This window comes from Hemicordylus capensis, chromosome 7, assembly GCF_027244095.1.
Source record: "Hemicordylus capensis ecotype Gifberg chromosome 7, rHemCap1.1.pri, whole genome shotgun sequence".
NCBI lineage: Eukaryota > Metazoa > Chordata > Lepidosauria > Squamata > Cordylidae > Hemicordylus > Hemicordylus capensis.
In genome coordinates this window covers 20,744,032-20,755,741 of record NC_069663.1, presented here as the reverse complement: position 1 = coordinate 20,755,741, position 11,710 = coordinate 20,744,032, and the positions used below count along the sequence as shown (strand labels likewise).

The 11,710-nt window shown below is 48.0% G+C and overlaps 1 protein-coding gene and 1 long non-coding RNA gene across 6 annotated transcripts; one reads left to right on the top strand and one right to left on the bottom strand.

The window, feature by feature from the left end:
- Positions 1–1,666: 1,666 nt before the first annotated feature.
- Positions 1,667–8,472, bottom strand: TMEM147 (transmembrane protein 147). Of its 4 annotated transcripts, none has more exons than XM_053266681.1 (8): positions 8,332–8,472; positions 7,200–7,332; positions 5,957–6,026; positions 5,549–5,614; positions 4,421–4,557; positions 3,435–3,519; positions 2,583–2,704; positions 1,667–1,952 (listed from the first exon to the last, which is right to left on the bottom strand). In XM_053266681.1, exons 2-8 carry the CDS (start codon positions 7,274–7,276, stop codon positions 1,832–1,834), a joined length of 678 nt encoding a protein of 225 aa, XP_053122656.1. In that variant the 5' UTR covers positions 7,277–7,332; positions 8,332–8,472; the 3' UTR covers positions 1,667–1,831. The 4 variants fall into 4 exon arrangements, with proteins under 4 accessions (XP_053122656.1, XP_053122657.1, XP_053122659.1 ...); XM_053266682.1 differs by having other exon boundaries at positions 8,231–8,339; XM_053266684.1 differs by having other exon boundaries at positions 8,211–8,332.
- Positions 8,473–8,518: 46 nt separating this feature from the next.
- On the top strand, positions 8,519–11,352 carry LOC128332422 (uncharacterized). Of its 2 annotated transcripts, XR_008310650.1 has the most exons (4): positions 8,519–8,959; positions 10,548–10,709; positions 10,788–10,882; positions 11,091–11,352. It is a non-coding gene; the product is annotated as an uncharacterized LOC128332422 (long non-coding RNA). The 2 variants fall into 2 exon arrangements; XR_008310651.1 differs by lacking the exon at positions 10,548–10,709.
- Positions 11,353–11,710: the final 358 nt, after the last annotated feature.

The following is an 11,710-nucleotide window of genomic DNA, read 5'->3' as shown; positions in this document are numbered from 1 at the left end:
CAACCTTTTCTTCTCTGGACATGATCAATCTCAGCTACTGGGAACAAGGCATCAGATTTCTTTGTTGGAAGCAGTCGCTGTCATTTCAGTGCCCGTGGCAGGTGAAATGACACATCCACCACTCAAGCAGGGTGTGCTCAGATATGCCTGCCAACCTGTACAGAAGTTGAAACAGTCACATTACCACCTACATTTACTGTTACAAACTCACTCCCAGGAAAAAAGTGTAAGGCAGGGTTCCTTAACCTCGGGCCCCCAGATGTTGTTGGACTACAACTCCCATCATCCCCAGACATGGCCTTTGTGGCTGAGGATGATGGGAGTTGTAGTCCAACATCATCTGGGGTCCCACGGTTAAGAAACCTTGGCGTAAGGAAACCCCACAGAGAGGTTGCTGAACCCCTTTCTCCCTCGCCCCACTTTCACACAAAACCTTTCCACGTGATTTCAAAACCCTCATAATTGCACACAAAACCTGCCACGTGAGGTATTTGGCTTAAATACTTTAGTCCCGCCCTCAAATGAAGCTAAGCCTAGAAGTGTGTGTTTGCTGATCCATTTGCTGCTGCTACTCTTTCCTCTCTCCTAGATCTAAATTTAGATTGCATAGTCCTTGGTGCAGAGATCTTTTTTTACACCATGTACATTAAGGGTGCTATATACACAACAGCATAGGGCATGAGCCCGTCTGCCAGTTCTCAAATGCTGTCGTTCCCCACCATGGAACCCCGCCCACCACCACCACCACCAGAAGCCTTTGTCCCATGCCCAAATCTCCATATTCTGCTGTAACCAAGCCTATAAACATACATGGATTTCTCACATGTTCTTCCCCTCCTTGCCTTCATTTCCCTGCTCTCATCTCCTATGTATCTTATTTCTAGACTGTGAACCCCTTGGGGCAGGGACCTATCTTTGCACTCCTTGTAAGGTGCATAATATTATTAAATAAACATCCCTAACTTGGGTAGACAGTTATTCACACTTTTCAAAGGAATGCATGTTGGAGTGGGAAGGAGAGCTGGTCTTGTGGTAACAAGAATAAGATGTCCTTTGCTATAGAGGCTCCACCAGGGTTTGCATTTAGATAGCTGGGTACATGTGAGCGCTGCAAGATATTCCCCTTAAGCGATGGGGACAGAGCTCATTGGAAGAGCATCTGCATGCAGAAGATCCCAGGTTCAATCCCTGGCAGCATCTCCAAGTAGGCCCGGGACAGGCTCCTGCCTGAAACCTTGGAGAGCCGCTGCCAGTCAGTGTAGACCAGGGTTTCTTAGCCTTGGGCCCCCAGATGTTGTTGGACTACAACTCCCAGAACCCCCAGCCATGGCCTTTGTGGCTAGGGATTCTGGGAGTTGTAGTCCAACAACAGCCGGGGGCCCAAGGTTAAGAAACCCTGGTGAAGACAATACTGAGCTAGACAGCCCAAGGTTCCTCTATTCATCAGGAACATCCACAGCTCAGTGCGAAGAGCATCGGCTTTGCGCGCAGAAGGTCTCAGGCCCAGTCCCTGACAGCATCGCCCGGTAGGGCTGGGAGAGACTCCAGCCTGAAATCTTTGGAGAGATCCCATCCGCAACAAGGAGGAGACCTCTCAAACCGTATTGCAGAACCAGCATGTTGAGGCGTGGGGCAGAAGCATTTAGAACTTGCGGACCACAACACAAAAAGTTAGGGAATTTTTATTCTTATCCCCGTCGCCAAAGTGACATCACAACGGATCCTGCGACGGCAGGATTCAGCCGAGCACCATCTCCGCCACGGGGCCTGGGCTGGACTGCCCGAGATGCAGAGGTTGCTACTCTCAGCACTGGAGGATGGGGGCAGGAGCTCAGTTGCCATGCACCAGAGTGACAAAGAGGGTTAGGGAGCTGAGAGACAGGAGGCCAGTGAGGACCGCTTTGACCAGGAGCGCCGTCCAGCTGCCCAGCAGGAAAATGTGAACAAATGATCTGTAAAGAGAAAAAGGAGGCAGGGGTGGCTGGGAAGGGTCTGGAGATTGGCTGTAGCTCAGGGGCAGGGCGTCTGCCTGGCCTGCAAAAGGTCCCGGGTTCAATCCCTGGTGGCATCTCCAGGTAGGTTTGGGAAAGTCTTCAACGAGAAGCCTTGGAGAGCCACTGCCGGTCAGAGCAGACAATACTGTGCGAGATCGACCAAGGGACTGACTCAGTGGGAGGCCGCTTTCTGTTCATCAGGAACATCTACAGCTCAGTGGTAGAATATCTGCTTCGCATGTGGAAGGTCCCAGCTTTAGTCAGCCACTTTTCCATCATCTTGCCTGCAAGATGATGTACATCATTCCTGCCTGCATCCTTGGAGAAGCCGCTGCCAGTCTGTGAAGATGATACTGAGCTAAATAGACCAATGGTCTGACTCAGTATATGGCAGCTTCCTATGTTCCTATGTAATGCAGGACTTGAATTCCTGGATTGCACAAAAGTTCCTTTAGAACTTCACTTAAAAAAAAAAAGAATTGCACATTTTGTGTCCAGTTGCACATCAGAAAGAGCCCTGCTTTAACAGACAATTATCTGCAAGTGACAAGGACTAGAGGCTGTCCCTAACCGCACCCAGTTACTCACTCCATAAAGAAGGCTTTGTAGACACTGACTCCCAGGAGGAAAGTTAGGGGCAATCGGTAGTGTTTCGGCAAATCGTAACGCGTAAACATCCACACCAGGGCAGCTGTGGCAATATAGTGGACCTGAGGAGGAAAACAGGCAAATAGAAAGAGGAATGATCCCAAAATTCTAGCTCCTATGGCACATCTACTTAGCAATGCATCTTCGACTAGAACGTTACTTTTCTAGACTGGTTATGGGAAAACACTCATTAGCAGCGTTCCTTCTAACGGGGATTCCCAAACGTTGTTGACTACAACTCCCAGAATCCCCAAGCAAAAGCCACTGCAGCTGAGGATTCTGGGCGCTGTAGTCAACGCCATCTGGGAATCCCTCTTAGAAGAAACACTGCTCCTTAGTAAAAGATCAATTTATATCATTAGTGGTCGACATCACACGCAGGCCAACACCCCCGTTTCCTTTTCACTGGGGCGGCGGCGGCGCACATCCAATCTAGGCCTGGTGGAGCTGCGCAGCGTTGTGCGACCGTTCAGAAATGTGCAACTGCATTTGTGCAGCAGAGCTTCCACTGAGCCCAATGACAGCTCCGATGCGCAAGGGCACATATCCAGTTTGTTGTGCAGCTGCACTCCTGCGCAACTCCGTCGGGCTAGATTTCATAGGCGCAAGCAGGCCTGGCGGAAGGGAAAAGCCTCCCACTCTGCTTACTCTTGAATTTCCCTACAGCAGTGCCCCAACTGGTGGGGAGGAAAGGATGCCTGCATACACAGCCCTGGAAGAAAGGCAGACAATAAAATCAGACACTGCTTTGGAAGGGATATCCCATGAAACAGAGGCAAAACCAGCACTCACCAGGCTAATGTTGGAGTCGATGCTCATCTGGATGTATTTCCAGTCAAACTCGATGCCGCGAGCCCCCACCCACAGTGGGATGCACCTGTCGGAACAATGGAGGAATGTCAACCTTGGGTCCCCATATGATGTTGGACAACTCCCATCATACCCAGCAGTGTTCCCTGCAACAGGGATTCCCAGATGTCGTTGACTACAACTCCCAGCAATCCCAGCTGCAATGGCCTTTGGCCGAGGATTCTGGGAGTTGTAGTCAACAACAGCTGGGAATCCCTCTTACAGGGAACACAGATTCCCAGCCATAATGTTCAAAGACCATTGTGGCTTATGATGATGGATGGTCCAACAATGTTAAAGTTTTCGAGCTTTTAAATCTGTATTTTAAACCGTTTTGATTGTGCCGATGTTTGATTGTTGCACTTTTAGGTTGCAAACCACTCAGGAATTGCATATGTAAACTGCCCAGAGACACAAGTTTTGGGCGGTACAGAAATATTTTCAATAAAATAAAATAAATAACAAATAAATATGGGACGATACAGAAACGTGTTAAACAAACAAAACAGAGCACACATCCAGGGACCCATGTTTGAGAATCCCAACACAAGCAACAACATTGTGTTAATCGGTTTAACAAGTATATGCTAAATTAAATAATACTAATCATGGCTGTTAGAAAGAAGTCATGAAGATCTAATGGGGGAAGTCAGAATGCTAGTGCACATTAATGACTAAAAACAGGGGCTGATAATAAAAACTGGTGAATGGCTGGTGAATGAACGTGGGGTACAAGCACGTATTTCTGCAGATGGCGTGTTGGGGGGTGCAAGCACAACCTTCCACACCATTAAATGAGGTCAGCACTGAGGATCTGGCTGGCGAACACCGACTAAGCTCCGCCCACCTCCTCCCTGTGCGGCCCTGCAGGGACAGCCTGCCCCTGGCTCCACCCCCTTGCCAAGAGGCGGGGCTAATGCCCAACTCACCGAGACATGATGAGTTCTGCTGTGGCCCATCCCATGGCGGCCACCATGATCTTGTACTCGCCTTTCCCTGCATTCCGCGACATCACCAGATGCAACCCCACCAGGTCGGCCAGGTCCACGGTTGCTTTCATGAATTCCTGGCACAAGGCAAGCATCCAAAAAGAGCAGTCAACACTTTGGAATTTCTCAGTATGTCACCTCCCCACCTAGGCCCAAACCAACCACTCATGCCAGCATGGATTCTCCTGTATATTCAGGAGAATATACGTCCCCAGTGTTTACTACTAATAGCAGTCTTTGCTGGTGATGTATGTCCCTTCCTCACAAACAATGCTCAACAGCTGGGGCCACACTCTAGGCACCTTTACCATCAGAGGCAAGCCGAGCATTCAGGAAGAGCAGAGTCTTTTTGGTGGTGGCCCCAACATTTTAGAACCCCTTCCCCTAAAAGCCCACCAGGCTTCAAACTTATACCCCTTCAGGCACCAGGTTAAAACCTGGCTTGTTTCCATGGCCTTTGAGGTAGATTAAGCTGCTTTCTTGTGCTGTCACTGGCTACTGATGGAACCTCCATATTCAGAAGCAGTATATCTCTGAATGCCACTTGCTGGGGAACAACAGTGAAGGAGGAACGGGAAGAACAGAATGCTGGAAGAGATCTACCTTTAGCCTGCCCCAGCAGGGCTTTGCTAAGCCCCTTAATCAAGATTTATTTATTTGAGCAACCTCTTACCTTGTCACTCTTGAATTTTAGCACAGAATTTCAGAGTTGGAAATGAGCTTGGAGGTCTTCTAGTTAAACCCCTCGCTCAGTCCATAAATCTACAACAGCATCCCTAACTGATGACTTATTGATGCTGGCAATTGTTCTTCTGCCAGAACTGTAATCAAACGGCTCGTCTTAAGGATAACGTTTTTATGTTTTATACTGGTTAAGGGACTGTAAATCCCTTTGAGGAGTTTTTAAAAGCAGATATAAATATATGGGAGAGGAGGAGAGATCAATCAATAAAAAGCCCCAACTGCTTTTTGCTGTTGCTCATAGGGAGGGTGTTCAACCCCGATTATTTTCAAGTGAATCGGACGCCAGTTTTCACTCCTGCCCTACTCGACAAAGCCAAAACTTACTCCAACAAAGTCATACGCTCCGGCACCGCCCTCCCAAGTAGGAAAGAAGGTCGCTAAAAACAGCATCTGTAAGAAAGAGGGCAACAGTCGAGATGAAATGAGCAGAAACTTGAACACAACATCCCATAAACACAGCACAACACCACTCCAGTGGCGGCAGTTGATGTTTGTCTGATGGGGTTTTTTTAGGTTGTGAGCCCTTTGGGGACAGGGGACCATCTTTTCTCTTTGAAAACTTTACTTGAAAAGCAGCATATAAATATAAGTAGTAGCAGTAGTCAGCTAATATCACACCTAGGAACACAGGAAGCTACCATATAGAGAGTCAGACCATTGGTCCATCTAGTAATGTCTGCACTGACCAGCAGCAGCAGATTCAGGATAACAAAGGATTTATTTAACTCGTACTTTGCAGAGCTGGACAAAGAGGTAGGTGGCACCTGCTTGGACACATCTCCAGAAGGCATTGTATTCGGACCTGAAAGAAGCAGAGAGAAAGGGATTGATACGTTGGGGCAGCAGGGTTGGGCCACCTGGGCTCTCCAGAGGTTGCTGAACTACAACTCCCATCACCCTCAGCCATAATTTATTATAGTTCAACCACAGCTGGAGAGCCAATAGCTGGGGATTACCTTTCCCTGCACCGGAAGACCCTCACCAATGAGAAAGCCCAAAGGCTTCATGAGACTGTATGTATATGATCCCCTTGACCCATTCATGGAAAAACTGGGATAAGTGGGATGTAGGCTGGAAATATGAGCGATGCAAAGTCAACCTAAGAACTGGATCCGGTCCAAGGCCTCTCTAGTCCAGCATCCTATTTCCTACTATGGCCCAACCAATGCCTCTGGGAAGCCCACAGGCAAGAGATGAAGGCACGGCCCTCTCCTGCCGTTGTTCCCCTGCAACGGGTATTTGGGACTTCAAGCATCCCACTTCTGAACATGGAGATAACCTACAGTCATCAAGCCTAGCAGCTATTGGCAGACCTGCGTTTCATGAATTTGTCCAAAAGGTGAAAAACAGAGCCACCAGTTCACAACAGCCAACTCCCCATGCACAGCATCTAACAATAGCAATGGGAAATGGAGAAGGATGCCAGGCCCTCACTCGGAGATGGTGTCTACACCTTTAAATGTTCCAAGGCACCAGGCAAGTCTACAGTGACTGCATCTTCCATCCTGCTCCTCCAGTGGCCCCCTTCTCCTCCTATCTGCTGTCACCAGCAGACAATTCATCCCTCAGCAGGTTATGGAGAAGCACAGGAGACAGCCCCGGCAGAGACCTGGAGGTGGAAACCTCACTAAGCACCCTGCACTATTTAAAGAGACAGGCATTCCCTCCGAGTCGGGAACTGGCAACCTCGGAAGCGAAACTTCAGTGATGGAAACTCAGGGGTTGTTTTTTTTTTACTCAACGGTCACCCAGGTTGTCCTGCCACCGCTGATCACATCTTTACCCCACAGGTGTGACAGCTGGGCCCTCCTCACCCCACTCTCATTTCAGTTTTCCATCCTTTATGGATTCCTTGACAAGCTACTGATTGAACACGCTACTCGTGAAGTGTGCCTGAAAGGCAACACAAGCCCACCCCAGTTCAGTCCCCGCCGCCCCACATCATCGCCGCCACCTCCCCACTCCCAGCACTCACAGGCCACTGCATTTGTAGGTGATGAAATACGGGAAATACGCCAAGGCAAAGCAATTGCCAAAATGGAAGAGGGTCATCTCTGTGCCAGCCCGATGGATCCTGGCTCAGGTGCAGGGAGGGGCTTTCTTCCCACCTGGACAAAAGAAAAGAGAAAACATAGCAGAGGACCAGGAACATCTGTTCTTCCGCACAGCCGAACAGATCAGAGTCCTCGGGAAAGGGAACTAAAAACTCCTTCCTCTAGTTCAAGATCTGATCTCTCCGGCCAATTCCAAAACTGAATAGGATAATTTAATTTTAAAGGTAACTCCCTATGAATCTAGTGTCTTTTCCATCTTCCATCCCACTCTTGTTATTATTAATTATTAATTTGATTTCTATACCGCCCTTCCAAAAATGGCTCAGGGCGGTTTACACAGAGAAATAATAATAAATCCCTGTCCCCAAAGGGCTCACAATCTAAAAAGAAACATAAGACAGACACCAGCAACAGTCACTGGAGGTACTGTGCTGGGGGTGGATAGGGCCAGTTACTCTCCCCCTGCTAAATAAAGAGAATCACCTCGTTAAAAGGTTCCTCTTTGCCAAGTTAGCAGGGGTCTTCTTTAAGATTGGGAAGGATGGGGACACAGCTCAGTGGGGGAAGAGCACCTGTTTTGCATACAGGGGGTCTCAGGTTCAATCCCTGGGAAGGCTAGCCCTGGAGAGCCCTGCTAGTTAACATAACTGAGCTAGAAGAACTGGCTCAGTATAAAGCAGCTTCCTCTTTTCATCATCATGAGGATCATCTATAGCTCAGCAGCAGACCCCTGCCCTGCTATGCATACCCCTGCCTAGAATTCTGGAGAGCTGCTGCCAGTCAGAGTAGGCAATAGTGAGCGAGATGGACCAAGGGTCAGACTCAGTATAAGGATGCTTCCTATGTTCCTATAACGCATCCCGGGACGACCCCAGATTTTAGCTTAGAGCCATGCACAGGGATTCCGTGCATAACAAGACGATAGAACCCACCAACCCTGTAAACTTCTTACTCCTGCATGAATCCAGGCCACCTTCTCTACCCACACAAGACCCATTCCCTCCTTTGCTCAGCGACCCCCATTCTCCCCCGACCCATTGATGCACTACTCACTGCTGGCCCCACACAGCTAGCTTCCTTCCTTATCACATAGGCGCATGCGCTCCAGGGCTCCGCTCTTGGGGAATGTAGTTCCCTTCTTCGTCCCTTCCTATCCAGCAAGGCGGCGCCAAACCACAATCCCCATCGTGCAACGCGGGAATGGAGCCAATGCCTCACGGGAGGCGTAGTCGTAAAGGCAACTTGTGTCCGCCTTCGCTCGCGGAAAGCGCGTGAAACAGAGAGGAGGAAAGGTGGGCACACAGGCGACGCAATATGGGGACGACCCCGTGGCGTGGAGCATTGCATGGTGGGAACTGTAGTTCTTTTGTCAGCTATTGCCTCCAGGGGTTGCATTAATGCCGTAAAGCGAAGGAGACTGCGTTTTCAGCTACTACTGCGGATGATGCTGAGTGTATTCTGTGTGTGTTCCTGGCAGTGCATTAAAAGACTTTGCCCCTCAGTTTTACTCACCCCGGCCCCATAAAACCAGTAGCAAAGCCCCCTTGTTGTAATTCATGCATTGTGTAAGCAAGAAAGGGCTCCTTCAGGAAGCACCGGCATGCTCCGTTCAGTCCAGACCGGGCACTGGGCGGCAGCAGCCGCCAGTGAGAGCAAGCAACTACCAACAACCTGCAACTCAGTGAGTCTTTTTATGATGTTGTTTGAGGGCTTCTGGAGCTCAGTCCTTTGCATTGTAATTGGATTTCATTATTATCTTTTTGCAATACCATTGCTATTGTCCTTTTGGATCTATATAACATGTACACAGTTTCTCCTCCTCATCTGTGGTCTTTTATTGTTGGGTTGCCCTTTTTACTGTGGCTTCTTTATTTTGGGGAAGGGGGCTTTTCCCCCACCCACTGGTCTCCCATCCAAGGGACTGATTGAGTGCACACCTGCCCAGCTTAAGGAAATGTATTTTATTGTATTTTATGTGCTGTATTTTATTTTCTTGTTTCAAATTCCATGGCTTCCCTAACACAGTATCGGCTTACATAGCCTGCAGATTGTGCTTCCCTGTGTGGTGGGTGCTGAGGCTATCTGGCGCGTGGGTTACATCCAATTGCACTTTCTGTGTAACACTGGATCACCGCTTTGCATGTGGTTTCAGCGCCAGAGCCCAGCCTTGGAATTTATGAAGCAAGAATCCATGGAAGTGCTCTTGAGCATGTGCAGAGTGCAACTGCAGACAATGCTCCTTGCATGCCAAGAGACTAGAGGGAAGGACTAGTGTATGGGTGGTACAGTACTGAGTTCCCTTGTTATACTGGAAGTTGGGGTCTTGGAGTGGCTGGGGGAATCGGGGGTGAGAGAGAGTGTGTGATGGGTCTCACAGAGAGATCTGTTGCTTGCTTCAAGTGTTAACCACTGCATGTAGTCTTATTTGAACGGCGATTGACACTGTGCAAGCAATGAGATGTTCAACAAGATGTGAAAAGTTACTGACACAGGCGCAAAAGAAAAAGCCAGAAGACTTGAAGGTGCAAGTGAAAACTTTGAGGAAACAAGGGCAAGAAAAGAAAAGGTTTTTATGGTGAATGGTCACATGACAAAGCTCAGAGTTTATCTGAAGAGGATAGGTTCCATGATGACATCTTCTGCAAGAGTGTTGGATAATATTGCCAGTGAACTAGAACATGGTTTCAATGCTATGCGGAACATCGAGGAGAAATTTCCCATGCTAACAATGGCAACATTAGAGAAAATGAGTGAGGTCGAGCTTCGGCAAAAGTGTGAAACGCTTTCTCAAATATATCTAAAAGACCTCTCAGCAGACATCCTCCCTGATGAGCTTCTCACCTTCAAGCATTTCATAGAAACTATCTGCCCAGAGGCAACAGACCCAGTGAGTCTCCTGAACATAATTACTGAACATAACTCAAAAGAAACGTACTATAATATTGACACTGCTTTTTGCATTTTCAATACTTCGCCTGTATCAGTGCCTTCCTGTGAGCAAAGTTTTAGTAAACTGAAGCTCATAAAGAATTATCTGAGATCAACCATGACAGAAGAGAGATTAAGCAGTCTGGCCATCCTGTCAATTGAAAAAGCAAGCTAGCAAGAGAAATCAATTTTGAAGCTGTTATTGAAGAATTTGCTGCCAGAAAAGCCTGAAGAGTTCCCATTTGAAGTTAGTAGCTATAGCTTGGCTTGTTTCATGCACACTTCTCCTCCTAGTACTTGCTGTGTACCAATTCCTTCTCCCCCCATTTTCTGTATTGCAGGTTTCCCCCGTTTTCTGTGCAGCGGACCAAGTCACATGTTGTTAATCGCTGACAGTTCTTGAAATGGTTGCTAGAAGTTGTTGTTAATGTTCCCTTTTGCTTTTGGATTCATTGGCATGATGCAAGCAGGAATTTGCCTTAACTGTAGGAATCCATCAGCAGGTGAGAGGTGTGTGTGTGTTGATAGTTCCTGCTGCACACCAAAACATGTTTGTTTGTTTTTCATTTTCTGTGTTGCAGGTTTTCAGGTGGCAGACACATAGCCACTTGATAGTTGGATTCATTAGCATGATGCAAGCAAGAATGTTGGCCTAATGAAAGGAAACCATCAGCAGGTGAGCCAGTAGATGTATGTTTTCATTTTATGTGTTGCTGCTTTTCAGTCGGCAGACAGGGCCACATCTAATTGTTGATGACAGTTATCTGTTAATCAAGACATTATTGCTAGATTCCAGCCATGTTGAATTTGAGTTCATTGGCATGGGGTGTATGTGTGTATGTATTTAATTACAGGGCCTTGATAAACTGTATTTTCTGTTCTAGATCTTACTGGAAAACTGCAAGTGCCTGACAGAGCAGAACAGCTGGATCAGCCCTGGTGGATCAACCGAAGGCGTGAGTTTCAAGTTGGAGAGTATTTCCCCCTTCATTCAGAATCTTTTTGGATCAGTTAAAAATTGGGACTCCTTGGAGACAGAGAGGAGTGGAGAAAGAAACATGTGGGATGGGAATATATTAAGTTGCATCATGCTGAAATGTTTCTGCTGATGCAGATTTGCATAAATATAGCTGTTTTATATTTGTACGTTCTTGTGAGTTCGGTTACTGTTTGTGCCCTCAAGAATCCACGTGTTTAAAAATAATGTGTGTGGGTGGGGGGGATGATGAGATGATGATACTTAACTTGCAGGATAGGCGGGGGGGGGCACCAGAGGTCTTTAGGTGATGATGCTTAACGGGGGGGGGGCTCCAAAGGCCTTTAGGTCCAGGTTCCAAAATCACATAGGTGCGCCCGTGGCCCCACCCCCAGATTCCCACAATCAGCCTGTGCAGAACTAGAGGCAGCTCAATCCATCCCTTTGCGGCCAGATGTTCCCTGCTGAGGCCCCTGTGAGCTGCGTAGGATTCTCTCTCTTCCGTATGCCTAATCCCATTGCATAAAG

What these genes read in the sequence shown, in the direction of transcription:
- TMEM147 (XM_053266681.1), bottom strand. Translation starts at nt 7,276, where the DNA reads ATGACCCTCTTCCATTTTGGCAATTGCTTTGCCTTGGCGTATTTCCCG. An exon ending in TCTTTGTCCAGCTCTGCAAA is followed by an intron (nt 5,615 to 5,956) that starts GTACGAGTTAAA and finishes TCTTTCTTACAG; the next exon opens with ATGCTGTTTTTAGCGACCTT. An exon ending in TACAAAGCCTTCTTTATGGA is followed by an intron (nt 1,953 to 2,582) that starts GTGAGTAACTGG and finishes TTCTCTTTACAG; the next exon opens with ATCATTTGTTCACATTTTCC.